Genomic DNA, 17,814 nt, shown 5'->3' on the forward strand with positions numbered 1-17,814 from the left:
GGGCTATTGTGCAACATCAGATGTAGTTCGCCAGCCTAAGCCCCATCTCGAACACGGCAAAAGAAGCCTTTTCGATAGCGAGGTGGCACTACGTGAGGCTCTTCCTGGCTCTTCTCAAAATCAGGTACGTGCTGTAGCGAATCCAATGCCAATTCGGACATGTTGTGCTACCCACTTGATTTTCTGAGGGTTGTCAAGGTGTCACAAAGAAGGATAGCAGTACAGCCAGACGGCGTGCTCTATGACTATACAAATGAGCCAAATATAGTAGGTTAGGTTACTAGGTTTAGCTGTCACAAATCGTCTAGATCACTCTTTCAATCAATTTTGAGAATATGACCAGACGACGTCGGGAGATTCTTGCTGTAGCTCATCGAAGGAGCAAAGGGTTGGATCCACTCTTTCAAAACTGTTCGAAAGGTGTCACAGACAGCATCCACGGCCTGCGCATGAGAAGCACCGCAGCTTTCGATATAGACTAAAAGAGTAATTAGCAATGCTTTGCACATATGTTCCTGCTGTGGAAATTACCCTTGACTTTTGGTTCTGTGCCAGAGCCACGGATGGTGAACCGAACATCTCGGTCCAGCCATAGGGTCAGCATCTGACTACTTTTATCAATGGGCAGTGCTGGCTTGTGATCCTCCGTGCCTGAATCATAGCCCTCTGTCATGTCTCTCCACCTCAAGATCTTGAATGAACCAAGTGATTTCTGTGTCCGGTAAGGCCCGCTCCTGATGGCTCCAAAAAGACTTCTTGTGACTTCTGGACTAGGCGATCGGAAGTAGTTATTGAGTGTTTCAAAGTACCCAAAATCCTTAAACAGCTGCTGTAGCTTCGAATAAGGGGTGAGACCTTGGGATCTCCATCGAGCCTCCGCTGCTAGAAAAACCATGGCAGCAGTCACGCCGTCCTTGTCATGGCACACGTCTGGGAACATATACCCCAAGGCTTCCTCGAAAGCAAAAGGTACATGGTACCCTGACTCTTCCAGCCTCCGGGCAATATTTCCCATCCACTTAAATCCAGTCAATGTTTCCTCAAAGTGGAAGCCCTTTGACCTTGCCATCTTCTCGAGCATGCCTGTAGATACCGCGGAGTTCAACACAGCTATGCGTGATTTGTCATTTCGACATTCAAGCGAATCAAACAGATGCGATGCCAGTAGAGCGCCAAGGTGGTTCCCCGTGAAGGTGAACCAAGAGCCGCTACTTGCCGATTAGTGACTATTTCCAGAAATAAAGAAACGTCCTTCGCATGCCGACTTACTCAACTTTCTCGGCAGCAGCGAATCGATCTGCATCCGGGTCATTAGCAATGATGAGTGTTTTGCCCTCTTTATCGGCTGTTTGCATGGCCAAGTCCAGAGATCCATTCTCCTCTGGGTTCGGGAATGACACCGTTGGGAAATCAGGGTTCGGTTCCACTTGCTCTGTTACAGCGGCGAAGTCGGTTATTCCAACCGACCGGCATAACTCGGGAAAGATCAGACCCCCGACCCCATGCAAAGGAGTATACATGAATGGACGCGGGGTTGACCAGTCAGAGACGGTGGATTTCTAGGCGCGCTATTAGTCAATTAACTCGAACGAGGGTGGCATGATTCTCACGGCATAGTTCCAAACGGCCTCGGTATATCGAGGCAGAATTTTCTGAAGAGCTTCGGCATGCAGATACTCCGTGGCTTCTAGGCTGTTCCAAGCATTCGGCCACGGTTCTAGATTGCTGTCAATTGATTGGGCTATCTCAATATCCACGGGCGTATTGATCTGAGCGCCGTTCTTGAAATAACTAGTCCAATAGTCAGCGTCGTCCAATTGAAATCAAGGGAAGCGTGAGCCGAACACTTTGTAACCTGTACTCAATCAGCAATCAGAACCGGGGTCTAGGGAGTGCAATGCATACCGTTGTCTTGTGCTGGGTTCTTTCGAGAAAATCATTTGTGTCAGACCTCTTTTGCTCTTGTCACCGTGCGAATACTGAGGAAACATACATGGCTTGCGGTGATCATGACACCAGCTGCAGCTCGCAAATGCGTCACACCAAATGGGACAGATGGTGTCAAAGAGGACTCTGAATAATACCAGACTGGTATCTTCATTGCGATGAAGGCATTCGCTGCCAGGGCAGCAAATTTGGCAGAGTTATGCCGAGCGTCATGGCCAATGACCACACCGTTCGATGCAATGTCAGAGTGTTTGTCTCTAATGTATTTGGCCAAACCTTGCGATGCCTGAATGACGGTCAAGGAGTTCATGCACGAGAACCCTGCCGCCATCCGACCACGAAGACCGGCAGTCCCGAATTGAATGCCTGCACTTGTGTGGTTAGAAAGGCGGAGGGGTGCAAGACGCGTCGGAACTTGTATTGTAGACTATACGTACGATGCCGAAGACGCAGCTCAAGCTCTGCAGTCGCTCCAGCCTTCTGTAGCTGCTCAATTTCAGCCCGCGTCTCGGGATTCTGCCTTTGAGATCAGCAAGGTTTCATCGTGTGATTGGAGCTACTTGAGAGCTCGCAATCAACTTACTTGGTCCCAGTCAAGCCATTTCTGAGCTAGCAAAGAAAGAGGTTCCTACAGAACACAATACCAGTTCAATCAGATATATATTTCAGCTATATATGAAGATTCCACTTAATTACCTCAATTGTAGACGCAGGGACGGACATGGTGCATCGTACGATGATAGATGGGCGGCGTAGACAGACGGATCAGATGAATTGACAAGATAGTGTGATAGGCCGATGACTGATTGTGGCTTTGAGATGGAATGGAATGGATGGGTGGGATGATGATCGCCAGTGCGATGGAGCACGTTTCATGTGCCTCTGTCGGCTTGTCCCCGCTTTGTGCCTGTTTGAGCAATCCCCAGTCACCGCTTCCGCCCCATAGCGATGCAGGCCGTTTCCGAGGACTCCAGACTGGGACTTTCTTTTAAGGATCATCCTTGTTGGTTTTCTTTTACCTTTACAACTCCCAGACAAGACAATGTTGGAGGCTATCCAGATTCATACCCGTTCCTGAGCTCGAGTCTATCAATCCAACCTAAGACAACCTCGGGATGGCCCAGACACAGGAAGCGGCCCTTAAGCCCGCCTTCAGGACGCGAAAGGACCCAATCTTGTCACGGCGGTACATTGAGGGTCAAATCGCCGAAGGCAAACATATCATAATTTTCGACGATCGAGTGCTCAAGGTCGATGCGTGGATCAAATTTCACCCTGGAGGAGACAAGTCCATCAAACACATGGTTGGACGGGATGCGACGGACGAAATCAATGCGTACGGTTTCCTGATGGGTCTAAGACAATTGAAACCTGACGACTGACGTTCGATTTCGTATAGGTTACATTCACCAGAGGCACGCCAGCGAATGTTGTCTTTCCAGATCGGTCGCATCCAGGGACCGTGGTTGAACTTTCTCCCTCCGATCCAGGGCGGGAAGTTCCGTCCATACCCAGACGAGGCTTGTTCAAGCGACGAGGACAGCACAGATCAGGATATCTCACAGCCCCCTTCTCCAGTGTTTGATGCAGCAGACGCAGGAGACAAAGCACCAGGAGTCCGCCGACGGAGGAAATCGACAACGACTTCGGATACATCAGTCTCAACCACTCCCACTGAAGGCTTCGAGCCGAAACCCTTCTTCCTTGATGCCCGAACTCAGGAGGAGATCGTCTTTGATGTCGCCAAGTACCCGTCCCTTGACACGGCGAGTCAGGAAGAAATCAAACGGAAATACCGCGAATTGAATGAGCGGATCCGCGCGGAAGGGCTTTACAATTGCAACTATTTCTCGTACTTCATAGAATGCTGTCGCTATACTCTCTTCGCTACCCTGTCATATATCTTTCTTCGCTTAGGGTGGTACGTGATATCGGCCTTCTTTCTAGGGTGCTTCTGGCATCAACTCGTTTTCACAGCCCATGATGCTGGCCATATGGGCATCACTCATCATTTTCATGTCGACTCAGTCATTGGCATCATCATTGCGGATTATTTAGGCGGCCTGAGCCTGGGCTGGTGGAAACGGAATCACAATGTCCACCACATCGTCACCAACGCTCCAGAGCATGATCCCGACATTGAGCACATGCCTTTCTTTGCCATATCACATCGCTTCTTGACAAGTCTCCGAAGCACGTATTATGAGCGTGTCATGCATTTTGACGCGGTGGCGAATTTCATGCTGCGATATCAGAATTACCTCTACTATCCCATCCTCTTGTTTGGCCGATTCAATCTCTACCGACTAAGCTGGGAATACCTGTTTTGTGGCCAAGCCCCAAAGAAGGGTCCTGCCTGGTGGCACCGCTGGTTCGAGATCGGAGGACAGGTATTCTTCTGGTATTGGTTCGGTTACGGCGTGCTATACTGCTCGATTCCAGACTGGAGCAGCCGGATAGCCTACATCCTGGTGTCCCACATGGTCACTGCTCCTCTGCATGTACAGATCACTCTGTCCCATTTTGCCATGTCGACTGCCGACTTGGGTGTGCATGAATCGTTTCCTCAGAAGATGCTGCGCACCACCATGGATGTCGACTGCCCTACATGGCTCGACTTCTTCCATGGTGGACTGCAGTTCCAGGCTATTCACCACCTCTACCCTCGCATTCCTCGTCACAACCTGCGTCGTACCCAGCGGCTCGTGATTGACTTCTGTCGCGATACTGGCATACCCTATGCCGTTTTCACCTTTTACAGTGGCAACAAGGAAGTGATTAGCAGACTTGGCGATGTCGCGAAACAAGTTCGTATCCTTGAAGAATGCAGAAAGTCGTGCGCCGAACAGGGCGTTTTCTCAGATTATCATCACTGAAAGGCAGCCGTTGCTATGCCCATGGTTGAGCTCGTCATTCCGAAGCCAGATGTCCGGTTTGCTGGACCTTGTATTGTCACTGTACATTTCCTATCATTGGTGGCTGTTTCAAGCTTGGGTTTGGCCCTGTGTGGTACGCTATGTTTGTGGGGCTCAGTTGAGCAACTTTTAATGACCTTCATGCTTCTTCTTGTGTTTGACGCTGCTAGATAATGGCATTAGAGCTGGCACTCGGTTGCTGGCACTGCTGAAGAGAGCGCATGCAAGTCTGTCCTCTTCTTCATAGATAGCATGGATGATTGAATTGATATTCTGTCGCTTAGACATGATATGCATTCGTATCTACAGTCTATCAAGGGAGACACATCGTAAACTGTACAAAACGTGGTGTGTCTCTTTCGTATTTTCATAACAGCTCAACCTGGCATGCCACCACCCCGGGCAATTTTTCTGGCCCTCTGTTGGCGTCTATTGTGATTCGCCCTGCTAGCCTTATTTTCTTCCTTCTTTTGTCGAGCAACAGCGGGGTTCTGCTCTCCAGAAGCTCCGGCATTGGTTCCTCCTCTACGAACCCTCCCACCACCGCCACCTCTTCGACCACCGCGACCACGTCCCCGTCCAGGTCCTCCTCTGCCGCCAGAAGCAGAACTGGGCTGATCGGTGTCACTATCCGATTCACCATCTTCCTTAGGTCCAGGCTTCCTGTACGCCGTCGACGGCAGCTCAGGCTGCGCCAAGGCGCCGCCAGGCCCACCAGTCGACATTGCGAGTCGATCTTCCAACCTGGCCAAACGCCTGGGATCTCGGGCCAACATCACGCCCCAGCCCTCAATGGCCTCGTCGGTCATGCCGGTCTCGCGCTTGAGCGATGCGCGGGGTTGTGAGCGGCGCGTGGCAGAATCACGGGCGAAAAGAGCCGGGTTGGCCTTGTAGGCTTGGAGGAGGGTCATGTCGAGGTCCTCGGCTCTGCGGTTGCGGAGGTCGGCGTCTGCTTCGGCGTCTGTGACTGCGGTTAGGCCGTCGACCGTGCCGCCTACATCGGCGACGTCGTATGTGTCGTCGCGTTCGTCGTCGTCAGAGTCGAATGTTGCCAGTGCGGACATGATGGCTGCTTTGTTGACGGCGTGCTGGCTGCGGTCGGCTAGGATGGCGTCCGCGGTGAGATCTGAATCTGCGCGGCCGAAGCGCAGTTTGCCTTGGCTGGCCTGATCGGCTGAGCGGGCTAGTTTTGCGAGATCGACGTCGTTGTCGAAGATGTTCTTGCGAGCTGGGGCTGGTGCGGGGGGCGATGGGATCTCTGGGGGAGTTGGGCGTGGGGGTAGAGGGTCGTGGCGAGGGGTCGTTTGTGAGACGGGAAGTTGCTCCGATTGATCGAGTTCTTGAAGTTCAGGTGGCAGAGAGCCATCAAGAAGATGTGCGACAACAGTCTCCGGATTGTCGCCGTAGTGATCGAGTAATCTAACGATGTACCCTGAGCCCAGATCAGGGAAGAGATCTTGCACCTGTGTCACGAGGGACATCCTGTGGACATGAATGTTCTCGATAGTAGGAAGATCTGAAACACGACCTTTGCCCTTGTCCGTCTTCTTCCTTTGCTTTTGGTACCGGTGGTGGAATGCTTTAGACTCATTCCGATACGAACGGAGGCTGGATAGTAGGTCTTCACCCCGTTTTTGCGGATGCACAATCAAGTACCTCTCCAGACGGGCTAATAGATCTGAGCTGCAGATTAGATCTGAAAGTATTGTGGGCTCTCTTTTTGCCGTTGGGGTGCCCACCCCTGCGCTCGCTTTTAAGCTGAACAATTGATCCAGAAGCAACGATAAGTTCGGCTTGACGCCTTTCAACAAAGAGGTCAAGCCAACGTAGACATTCGCTACAAGAACCTTGCGAAAATCGACTCTCTTTTCGGACTGGTACGCATCAGAGAGAGTATCTATGAAGTCAGAACCCGCCATGAGCACTTGGCCGCAAGGAGGAAGTGCGGAAGACAACATCGTCAACAAGCGGATGTCAGACGTTACTTCCAAATTCCCCGATGGACTCGGTACTGAGAGTCGCTTGATAACTAAGGACTTCGCTTTCTCGAGACTTGATGTCATGGCCTCATGGTGTCTATCCCATGCTTCGGACAACAACCTCTTCAAAGCTGAGCTTGACGGGTAACAACAGCACATAGCACCGAGAACATTCCATTCTAGCACTTCAGAAGGCGAAGTAGGCGCGTCTAATAGAAGTCTCCTTGTCAACAAGAAACAACACTTCTTTAATGTTCGTGTCTTCGGCCCCGTCCGCAGCTCAGACACATTCGTCGTGGCGAGCTGTTGATAGAAGGAAGATAAAAAGCCGCTTGTGGAGTCATCTTTGGCGACGGCTTCCTTAAATACTGAATCAGAAGCTTCGATGCGTATCCCTAGGAGTAGAATCCATGCATCCAGAAATGATTCCCATTCTTCATGTGATATGCTCCTCTGTACTGCGGGCGGCGGGACTGGTGCGAGAGGTGGCAATTTTTCCATGATAGTGCCGCTCAAATATGTGCGTCAAGATAAAAGCAACAAGATAAGAAAGAGCTCAGATTAACGAGGAGACATCAAATCTAATCATCACAATCATCAACGGCCGTGGCATAACCTGTCGTCATAATCTCCTTTTCCTAATACGGTTTCCGATGATGATGACAGATCGGATACTGAGTCGTTTTCCCAACTAGGACTAGTTCAAGATAACCGAGTGCCAAGACAATCCGCCCGCACAAGAGACGCTAAAGACACGATCAAAAAAAAAGGATTCATACATCTGTCGCATTCACGATAGCTCTTCAACGGCCATCATCACCTTACCGAACCTCGAAGTTCAGGTCTTGATTGGCAACTAGCCTCATATAGGTATGACTTTTCTACCGCATCTGTCTGGTTTTCCTTGAACAAGGACTAATTGAATTGTGTTCGATAGCCATCTCGTCAATCCCGGTCAACCCACCGCACAATCAGCAAGATGTCTTTCCAGAAGCCTGAGAAGGAGTTCGGCGAGGGCCCCGTACGTTCCAATTTTCTTGATTTCCGAGTTTACGGACTCAGAGAAGACAAGCCACAGTTGCGCATAACTAACCAATTCTTTTCCCGCGATTATAGAAGGTCCACAAGATCCGTATCACCCTCACCTCTCGCAAGGTCGCCTCCCTCGAGAAGGTGTGCTCTGAGCTGATCGAACGTGCCCGCTCCAAGTCCCTCCAGGTCAAGGGCCCTGTCCGTCTCCCTACCAAGACCCTCCACATCTCCACCCGTAAGACCCCTTGCGGTGAGGGTTCCAAGACCTGGGACAAGTACGAGATGCGCATCCACAAGCGTCTCATCGAGTAAGCTCCCCCTCTTATCCTTAGGATCGATCATCAGACAGCTAACGAGGGCGATAGCCTCCTTGCCCCCACCGAGACCGTCAAGCAGATCATCATCAACATCGAGGCTGGTGTTGAGGTTGAGGTTACCATTGCCGCCTAGATGTTTTCAAACTAGTTGGGATCAGGGAGGGTTTGGTGTCAACTCTTAACTGGGATGGCACTAGCGCTGTGCTCGTTGGGCCGTTGAGTGGATTGTTATCTTCACGCCGAAAGGCTTCTACCGAGGCAACGTTGATACCCGTCAAAACCTGGAATCAAAAATGGGAAAGATTGCAAAACCAAGAGGTTTCATCCGTTTAATTGATTATACTGTCCTCGTAGTCCAGCCAAACGTAATAAAAAAAATCTAGTCTTCGCGTCCGAGCCCAATGAACCAGAAGCGTCGCTCAACTCATAGCTTAAACCCATAGCGAAAGTACGTGTAGTGCGATCGTTAAGATAATCATATAATACATGAACGGTGCATATGTGCATCGCTCCATAATAAAAAAGTCCACCAATAAATGTGATCAAAAATCGAAGCTCACCCACTCCGATTTGGGAGGCACGCTGGGTATAACGCCGTCTTTGAAGTAGCCATTCTTCAAGAAAAACTCATATTGCTCGGTGACTTCCGGCGTGTATTCTTCCGGTTTGCCGTGCGCATCTCTCAGGCTCGCTTGATCAGGCGGTCCATCCGGAAAAAAGATGCGAACATAGGTCTGACGGTCTTGAGGATGAAGATAGCAAGGGGCGTTGTCAATGTACTTCACCGGTTGACCCTTCCACATTGATAGTCTCTGCGTCATGGGGTCCTTAACCGTCTGCCCACTTAGGGGTGGAATCGGGTTCAACTCATTCGGATCATCAATCTTGATCGCTGGGGGAGGGCCGGTGCCTGCGATCGGTATAGGAGCAGGGGATGCGGTGGTAGGAGCCGTTTGAGCTGCTTGACCGAAACCTCCAGCAGGTTGACTAAAAGGTGTCGGAGCTGCCTGTTGAGCCGCACCTCCAAAGGGGCTTGGGGCGGCACTGGGTTGGCCAAAAGGAGCTGACGATGCTTGAGGCTGTCCGAATGGCGAAGGCGCCTGTACGGGCTGGCCAAAAGGCGTTGCTGACGTTTGTGTCGTTGTCGAAGGTTGACCAAATCCAGGAGTCGCCGCCGGCTGTTGGCCACCAGCAGCTAGTGCAAAAGGGGAGGTAGTCGCTACCCCAGCAGCCTGAGCAAACCCGCCGCCCTGGCCCTGGCTTTGACTCGATATCTGACTAAACGGAGATGTGGTACTTGGCTGACCGAATGCTCCTGTCCCTGTTTCTGGCGCTGCCGGCTGGCCAAATGCCGGCTGGCCAAAGCCTGGCTGACCGAATGCAGGTTTGCCGAATGCCGGTTGCCCACTCAGCGCTGAAGGCTTTCCAAACGCGGAACCTTGACCCAAGGCACTGGGTTGTCCAAAGCCAGGCGTTTGCCCTAGAGTAGAAGGTTGACCGAAGGCCGATGGTTGCCCGAATCCAGCCGGCTTGCCAAATGCTGAGGCTCCCCCACCGCCTAATGCCGAAGGTTGGCCAAAGGCAGCTGTTTGTGCCACGGCAGCCGGTTGACCGAATGGTGATGGTTGACCAAACGGGGAAGGACCCTGACCAGCAGCAGGGCCTGCCTTCCCCTCCGTAATGTCGATCCGATTCGGATGTTCGTTGATTCCGTCGAGAATGTACTTGATAGCGCCATTAACATCAATCAAAGCAGCCTCCATCTGCTTTACCGACTCTGCATACAAAGCTTGAGCTTCTTGGACAGCGACCTCGACTTTTCCTGCTGCCGCAGCCTCGTAATGTCGCAATCGTAGTTCTTCAAAGCTCTGCTCTCGCTGAGGGCCACCGAACAGCTGCCTCGGGGCGTTTCGGCCTGGTCCATAGGCAGAGAATATCCATTCTGGCAGTCCTTTACCAGCAGTCAAATCGACTTTGATATCCTCTGCAGTAATACCATAGCTGGGATGCTGTTAGACAGATTGGCGTGGCTGATCGCAGAGTTTATACTTACTTGACAGGTTGCTGAGCTTGAGGCGCAGCACGACCTTTGCTTACCATTAGCATGACGCGAGAACATCGCGAGAGAGATGTCACATAGAACAGGAGGACGAGAGATGGAATGGCAGACTAATAAGAAATTGCAGGAACATAGGCAGGCGCAGACTTCGACCGAGAGACGAAGAGGGTGACAGGAACACTCAGATGGATGCAGATCATAGAATGACAGTAGAGCCACTGCCGATCACAGGAACACTATAATAACAACTTGCTTGTCCAGTACGTAAATGGAATTAAAAATATGCATACCTCCGAAACCTCCTCCGCCAGCGAGGGCTCCAAACCGATTGCTAGACCCTACTGTCTGCTGGCCAGGATGTTCAAACTTGCATCGCTCTGTGACAACGATCAGCAAGCCTTTCTCCAGATAGATATATGAATCAGCTAAATACCTCCAAATCTACATCTGCCTTGCTGAAAGAAAGTACAGACAACCATGATGTTTCTTTTGTCGGATCGCGCCAAGTGATCGCGGAAGAGCAACGCCAGTAGGAAACTGTGCCCTTGATGGATGTAGATTGAATGTCAGTCCTGCAGATCACTCCATCGAATTCATCACGCTCGACGGTATATGTATCGTGACTATTGACAAGAAGGGGATTAATTGAGATGAAGATGGAAGCTCTGTTGAGATGCAGATAATCTTTGTTGGAGAGGAAGATAGCATTTACTCCCGGTGACAATACATTTCACCGATCCGAAGTCTTTCCCAAGAAGAAAGGGCAAGTATGAATCCGGCACCTTAAAAGTCACTACTAAATAGACCTTAATCTACTGTATTCCCTGACAATGACCGTTGACGATGAATTTGAGGAGTAATTGACAATGGCCTCACCAGTCTACTGAGGTATCATTCTGTCCAAATTCCGTAACTTTGCTTATGGCTGGCCCTTCTACTAGTTTGGTATCACTGTATCTACTTTTATTGGCAAGGTAAAAAAAAAAAGAAAGAAAGAAAAAAGCCAAATCACTCTGAACTCCTGTAACAGAAAGCACCTTTGCGTGAGCTCTTTTTCATGCCGTTCTGTCCCATCAAGGGTGACCGCCAGCGCTGGGAACCGATGTGTGAGTGTTTTTTACGCTCTGTCTGAGGGCATCCCAGTTCAGTCCATCGATCTTCTTTCCGCCCAGCGACTCTAGTTCTGTAGAGAGTGCGTCCAATTTCCCAGTTGCAAATCGTCGCATCATTGCCGTGTCCTTCGCACCGTGCAGTGTCTTTGCGCGTCCGCGAAGCAGCGCTTCTTCAAACCACTCTTCTTCCGTGTTGTCCAACGGAAGACTGATCAATTCCATGGCTCTTTGGCTTCGCACCTGACCCGGACTGGTTTTATGAACAAATTCGATGAGTTGTTCAAGATAAGCGCGGCGGAGGGACTCGTCCCGCTTCCTTGTGAAATAGAACGCTTCTGTTATGCTGGAACGGCAAAGTATGTCGAAAAAGGCTTTCTGTACTTTCTCGGACGCCAACGGCGGGGTCACGGTAAGATAATAGGCCATAGCAAGATGGTCATCGTGCTTTGGGAGTTGCGGAAGGGTCAGGACATAAAGGATCTCGTCGGGGAAGGTGGGGATGATTGAAGGCTCAGTTAGATATTCTATCGCTCGCTATAAATGCGTCCCTTCGTCAGAAATGTTGAGGTAGGTGCACTGTACGCGTGGGCATACCCTCAATTCTAACCTATCCAGGTTCCAGAGGCCTTCAATGAACAATCTGTACTTCTCTGGCAGGTGGCATCGGCGCGCAAACTGGGAAGCGGCATCGCCCGCTGCACGACAGTCCTTCAGGATGTAGTAGATCAATGCTTGCTTGTGATGGATGTCCAGCGCGGATGAGACAATGTGATTAACGAGCGTGCGAAGGTCCGCATTCGATCTTGGAGGGTAAAGTTGTTTTACTAGCAGATTATGGTCGTCAGCATATGCCTCTCCTCGTGCTCGCAATTACGGAGCGAATTGCCTACCAGCTTGGACACCGAGCAATCCCAAGAGTCGGTCGGCAAACAGTTGGTTCCCTAGCGCGCGACGGTTGGACAGGATCTGTTCAATGACTTTGTCATCGTAGGTGAAGCTCTTATTAAAGTAGAAAATGCTGTCGAAATCATCCCAAGCACCCATATTGATCGCAGCAGGATGACTTACAGTGACGGCGTTGGCACACTGTTGGTCTTCCGCTCTTATCGGCGACTTGCGAAGGCGTAATATTGCAGCTCAGAATAACGGTATCTTACAGCTGAAATTACGGTTGGAGGTACTCGGTAGTAAAGGTGAATCTGGAGGCGGTGGGTCACATGATACAGCTTTGTTTCATGTTGTTATGGCAGAAAACAACGCCTTTCCGTTTCTGGTCAAAAGGTAAACAACCCACCTAATCCACTACCATCGCTGGTTTGAAAACATCTCCATAACAAGCGATTATCCCACCCTTTGCCTTCATGAGGCTTTCTGATACCACCTGCATTTTTACGACATAATGTCATCCTCGCTAGCAAGAGCCAGGCCGTCTCGGCGCTCTGCTCCCCGAAGGAGTTACGTGATTGAGGAAACATCCGAGTCAGAAGATCCTGGCAATGTGACCCCCACTGCGTCCAACCACAGCGACAACGACGATGACGACGAAGATGAGGAAGAAGAATATACCCCAGTCCCCGCTAAAAGAGCAAAGAGCGCGTCCCGACGGCGAACGATGACTGAAGCGACGACACCCAGCACCGCGCGCAAGGTACGAAAAACCCGACGGTCGACAACAGCAGAACAGGGTGATACCTCAGAAATCAGCAACGCAAACGAGGAAGGCGACTCCGTCGTCCCTAAGGAAGAGGAACCCGAATCTCCTTCACAGAATGCGGCTGCAGCTCTGAAAAGAAAAAGTATGGCTCATCCCCGCAAGAGTCGGGATTCTTCCACGCTCCATCCGGAAAAGTCCTCATTGCCAACTCCAGGGCCCTCAGTCTCGCCCGAACCAGATCCGCGATCGCAAAGAGGTAGCGTGCCTCCGCTCGCCGATATTACCGAATCTGCAGTAAATCAAACACCAGCGAAGCCCTCAGACGACCCGAAGTCGCAGATCTCCATCATCAACCCAAATTCGACGATCCTGGAGAGACCGATGGACATTGTTATGAAGTCACGCAATCTGGCAGCCCCTGTACCAGAAGAGCCATCTGGACCCAAGCCCCGTTTGATTATCACCCACCTGGTTCTGACAAACTTCAAGAGTTACGCAGGGAAACAGATTGTAGGTCCTTTCCATGCGTCATTCTCCTCTGTTGTCGGGCCCAATGGATCCGGCAAATCGAATGTCATCGATTCTTTGCTGTTTGTATTCGGATTTCGAGCAAGCAAAATGCGACAGGGCAAAATATCGGCTCTGATCCACAACTCCGCGAACTTCCCCAATCTACCATTCTGCGAGGTCGAGGTTCACTTTCAGGAAATCCTCGATCTGCCGGGTGGAGAACACGAAGTCGTCCCAGATTCCCAACTGATGATATCCCGCAAAGCATTCAAGAACAATACCAGCAAATATTACATGAATAACAAAGAAACAAACTTCACCGCGGTAACGACTCTGCTTCGAGAGCGAGGTATTGATCTTGATCACAAGCGATTTCTTATCCTTCAGGGCGAAGTCGAGTCGATCGCCCAGATGAAGCCCAAAGCTGCAAATGAACACGAAGACGGACTGCTCGAGTATCTCGAAGACATAATCGGGACGTCCAAATACAAAGCTCCCATTGAGGAGGCAGCAGCTGAATTGGAGCAGCTCAACGATGTGTGTGTTGAGAAAAACAATCGTGTTCAGCACGTCGAGAAGGAAAAGACCGCATTGGAAGACAAGAAGAACAAAGCGTTGGCCTACATCCAGGACGAGAATGAGTTAGCCCAGAAGCAGTCGGCCCTTTACCAAATTTACATCGACGAGTGCGCTGACAACATTCGGGTCACTCAAGAAGCGATCCTGCAGATGCAAGAGCTCTTAAACATGGAGCTCGAGAAGCATGAGGGTAACGAATCTGGTATCAAAGAACTGGAGAAAGCTTACAAGCGTGGTACGCGGGAGTATGAGAATATGGAGAAGGAGCTGCAGGGCTTGATGAAAGAGATGGCAAAGTACGACAAAGAATCAGTCAAGTTCGAAGAGAAGAAGAAATTTTTGTTGGGCAAGCAAAAGAAACTCGAGAAGGCCATGCAGGCTGCTCGTCTTGCCGCGTCCGAGTGCGAAAGCTTAGTGCAGAAACACACCGATGATATCAATAAGAAGACGGCTGAGACTGCCGAGCTTGAAGAGGAGATGAAGGCAGAGGAGGAAGAGCTGTCCACAATTCGAGAGGGTTTGAAGGGAAAGACCCAGGGCCTTTCTGATCAGATAGCTGCTAAGCAGAAGTCCTTGGAGCCATGGGACGAGAAAATCAACAAGAAGCTTTCCGCTATCGCTGTGGCCCAAAGTGAGCTCGACATCCTCCGTGAACGAAGCAATGCAGGGGCTGTGCAACTAGAAGAAGCGCAGTCTAAGGTCACATCTATCGAGGAGACACTGGCAACGAAGCAAACCGATCTTGAAGAGCGGAAGGCTCAAAAAGCTAGTCTCCAAGACGAAGTCGCCAATCTGAAACAGGATCTCAAGAAATTTACCAGCAGAGAGACTGAGGTTCGCGCGCATGTTTCTAGCGCCCGACAGAAGGCCGAGGAGGCCAAAGCTAGCCTGGCAAGCACCCAGAACCGGGGCAGTGTTCTGGCTGGCCTTATGCGTCTCAAGGAGTCAGGTCGTATTGATGGTTTCCATGGCCGCCTTGGTAACCTCGGAACCATAGACGAGAAATACGATGTTGCTATATCGACTGCTTGTCCTGCATTGGACAATATGGTGGTTGACACTGTTGAGGTCGGCCAGCAATGTATAGATTATCTTCGCAAAAATAACCTCGGCCGCGCCAATTTCATTCTGCTCGATCGCCTTCCCCGACGCGACATGTCTCCAATCTTTACTCCTGAGAGTGTACCAAGGTTATTTGACCTGGTGAAGCCCAAGGATCCGAAGTTCGCGCCTGCGTTCTACAGTGTTATGCAGAATACACTGGTCGCCAAAGACCTGGAGCAGGCCAACCGCATTGCCTACGGCGCTAGACGGTGGAGAGTAGTCACTCTTGACGGCCAGTTGATCGACGTGTCAGGAACCATGAGCGGAGGTGGCACTCGAGTGGCAAGAGGTGGCATGTCCTCGAAGCAGGTGGCTGAGGTGAGCCGGGAACAGGTTTCCAAGCTAGAATCCGACCTCGAAGAGATGGAGAGGAAGTTCCAGAACTTCCAGAATAAACAGAAACATGTGGAGGCCGCCATCAGGGAAAAGTCGGAAGAGATCCCACGTGTCGAGACGAAGATTCAGAAGATCATGATAGAGATTGAGAGCGCAAATCGCAGTCTTGTGGATGCTCAGCGGAGAGTCAAGGAATTAAGCGTCGCACACAAGCCATCAAAGGCTGACGCCAACCAGGCTGAGCAGCTTGAGGTTCAAATTGCCGCCCTTGAGGAAGAAATCGAAGATCTTCGAGCCCAGAAGAGCGGAATTGAGGAAGAAATCCAGGTTCTCCAAAACAAAATTATGGAAGTTGGCGGTGTCAGGCTGAGAAGTCAAAAGGCGAAGGTGGATGGGCTAAAGGAACAGATCAGCCTCCTCGCAGAAGAGATTTCTAATGCAGAAATCGGAAAATCCAAGAATGAGAAGCTGATTATGAAGCACCAGAAGGCTCGCGCGGAAGCAGAAAGAGAGCTGGAGCAGGTTGCGGAAGGCCTCGAGAAGCTGAACGCCGACGTCGAGAACCAAGCAAATGATGCATCAGGTTGGAAGCAGGGAGTGGAAGAGGCACAAGAGGTAAGAGTGCAGCAGTCACCAATTGTGAGCAGCCCGACTTACACGTTCCGCGCAGGCCTTGGAGACGAAGAAGGGAGAACTCAAGACACTCAAGCAAGAATTGGACGAGAAAGTGACTGAATTGAACGAAACCCGGGCCACAGAGATTGAGATGCGCAACAAGCTGGAAGAGAACCAGAAGGCATTGACAGAGAACGAGAAGCGCCAGCGATACTGGTCCGAGAAACTCTCGAAACTCACCCTGCAGAACGTGAGCGATCTGGGTGAGGAGCAGCAGCCTACGGAGCTCCAGATGTACACCAAGGATGAGCTCTCGGAAATGAACAAGGAGTCTCTGAAGGCAGTCATTGCCGCCCTTGAGGAAAAGACCCAGAACGCCTCCGTGGACCTGTCTGTAATTGAGGAGTATCGCCGCAGGGCGGCTGAGCATGAGTCTCGCGCCGCTGATTTGGCCACGGCGCTGGCATCTCGTGATAGCGCCAAGGCTCGACTTGACGGTCTCCGATCCGCTCGTCTGAATGGGTTCATGGAGGGATTCGGCATTATCTCCTTGCGTCTGAAGGAAATGTACCAAATGATCACCATGGGAGGTAACGCTGAACTGGAACTGGTCGACTCGCTAGATCCATTCTCGGAGGGTATCTTGTTCTCGGTCATGCCTCCAAAGAAGAGCTGGAAGAATATTGGTAACTTGTCTGGCGGTGAGAAGACGCTGTCTAGTTTGGCGCTCGTCTTTGCGTTGCACCATTACAAGCCCACTCCTCTGTATGTGATGGATGAGATTGATGCTGCTTTGGACTTTAGAAATGTGAGTACATTCATTGCCGCAGGACTGGACAGTTCTCACTAACTTACGTCCTACAGGTCTCCATTGTGGCCTCTTACATCAAAGAGAGGACCAAGAACGCGCAATTCATTGTCATCTCACTGAGAAATAACATGGTAAACAGCAGTCCATCCCCCAAGTTATTCCGTACGCAGAAAGCTAATAACAAGTAGTTCGAGCTTGCCTCCCGACTCGTCGGTGTGTACAAGGTCAGCCATATGACAAAGAGTGTGACGATCGAAAACAAAGACTACATCACAGGGCGATAAGGACGATGGTTTTCATGCGTTTTATCGTTCATGTCTGTTACGGCCGGAAATGGATGTGGATATATTCCTGGTTTTCTTATGTTTGTGGGCTGACAGTGCCTTCGCGGGTCTGTGTCATTGGTAGCAAGCTTATTACGGTGTTATTGGTTGTTGAATCTTGTTTGAACTGGTTGAAGGGGTTTGGGCTTGCATTCGTGGTATATACTTTTTTTCTTCTACCATTGAGGTCAGTTCTCGCACATACACGGATCTAAGTGGTCATTATATGTTCTGCCGGAAGATATGTATGCTCAACAATCCGCGTGGTGTAGGTAGACTTCAGGTCTGGGAAATCAGAACATATATCGTAGACGTACTATCCCTGAGCTCGCTACAGTAACCTATGGTGTCTGGATCCGAGAACGTATCTACTGATACCAAAGCCCAAGCAAGAAATCCACGACGATCACATGTATTGATCTACTCAAAGCCCCGAAGAGAGAGGGTAGGCAAGGGAGACAGCTGACATAGAATACAAAGAGGCGTGTGGCATGATATGCATTCGAACATGAGCTCTCGCA

The 17,814-nt window shown here is 50.6% G+C and overlaps 7 protein-coding genes across 7 annotated transcripts; 3 read left to right on the plus strand and 4 right to left on the minus strand.

The window, feature by feature from the left end:
• Nucleotides 1-317: 317 nt before the first annotated feature.
• Aud_000334 (phosphoribomutase PRM15) lies at nt 318-2,670 on the minus strand (the record flags this gene model as incomplete). Its single annotated transcript, XM_043285847.1, has 10 exons — nt 318-478; nt 532-1,208; nt 1,270-1,559; nt 1,611-1,791; nt 1,846-1,855; nt 1,906-1,924; nt 1,994-2,313; nt 2,385-2,463; nt 2,531-2,575; nt 2,644-2,670. 10 exons carry the CDS (start codon nt 2,668-2,670, stop codon nt 318-320), a joined length of 1,809 nt encoding a protein of 602 aa, XP_043141782.1.
• A 392-nt stretch (nt 2,671-3,062) lies between these two features.
• Nucleotides 3,063-4,823, plus strand: Aud_000335 (fatty acid desaturase; the record flags this gene model as incomplete). Its single annotated transcript, XM_043285848.1, has 2 exons — nt 3,063-3,283; nt 3,347-4,823. The coding sequence occupies 2 exons, from the start codon at nt 3,063-3,065 to the stop codon at nt 4,821-4,823; spliced, it is 1,698 nt and encodes a 565-aa protein (XP_043141783.1).
• Nucleotides 4,824-5,239: 416 nt separating this feature from the next.
• Nucleotides 5,240-7,342, minus strand: Aud_000336 (ASCC2 family CUE domain-containing protein; the record flags this gene model as incomplete). The annotated part of the gene is made up of 1 exon (XM_043285849.1): nt 5,240-7,342. The coding sequence occupies one exon, from the start codon at nt 7,340-7,342 to the stop codon at nt 5,240-5,242; it is 2,103 nt and encodes a 700-aa protein (XP_043141784.1).
• A 478-nt stretch (nt 7,343-7,820) lies between these two features.
• Nucleotides 7,821-8,323, plus strand: S10a (40S ribosomal protein uS10; the record flags this gene model as incomplete). Its single annotated transcript, XM_043285850.1, has 3 exons — nt 7,821-7,862; nt 7,958-8,181; nt 8,239-8,323. The coding sequence occupies 3 exons, from the start codon at nt 7,821-7,823 to the stop codon at nt 8,321-8,323; spliced, it is 351 nt and encodes a 116-aa protein (XP_043141785.1).
• A 409-nt stretch (nt 8,324-8,732) lies between these two features.
• Aud_000338 (FG-nucleoporin nup42) lies at nt 8,733-10,728 on the minus strand (the record flags this gene model as incomplete). The annotated part of the gene is made up of 4 exons (XM_043285851.1): nt 8,733-10,191; nt 10,244-10,277; nt 10,540-10,626; nt 10,683-10,728. 4 exons carry the CDS (start codon nt 10,726-10,728, stop codon nt 8,733-8,735), a joined length of 1,626 nt encoding a protein of 541 aa, XP_043141786.1.
• Nucleotides 10,729-11,322: 594 nt separating this feature from the next.
• On the minus strand, nt 11,323-12,405 carry Aud_000339 (ELYS family protein; the record flags this gene model as incomplete). The annotated part of the gene is made up of 3 exons (XM_043285852.1): nt 11,323-11,895; nt 11,956-12,185; nt 12,252-12,405. The coding sequence occupies 3 exons, from the start codon at nt 12,403-12,405 to the stop codon at nt 11,323-11,325; spliced, it is 957 nt and encodes a 318-aa protein (XP_043141787.1).
• A 355-nt stretch (nt 12,406-12,760) lies between these two features.
• smc4 (condensin subunit SMC4) lies at nt 12,761-17,254 on the plus strand (the record flags this gene model as incomplete). The annotated part of the gene is made up of 4 exons (XM_043285853.1): nt 12,761-16,159; nt 16,215-16,967; nt 17,024-17,101; nt 17,159-17,254. 4 exons carry the CDS (start codon nt 12,761-12,763, stop codon nt 17,252-17,254), a joined length of 4,326 nt encoding a protein of 1,441 aa, XP_043141788.1.
• Between the last annotated feature and the right edge of the window lie 560 nt (nt 17,255-17,814).

The sequence above is a fragment of the Aspergillus udagawae genome, assembly GCF_001078395.1.
Source record: "Aspergillus udagawae IFM 46973 DNA, scaffold_1, whole genome shotgun sequence".
Classification (NCBI taxonomy): Eukaryota; Fungi; Ascomycota; class Eurotiomycetes; order Eurotiales; family Aspergillaceae; genus Aspergillus; species Aspergillus udagawae.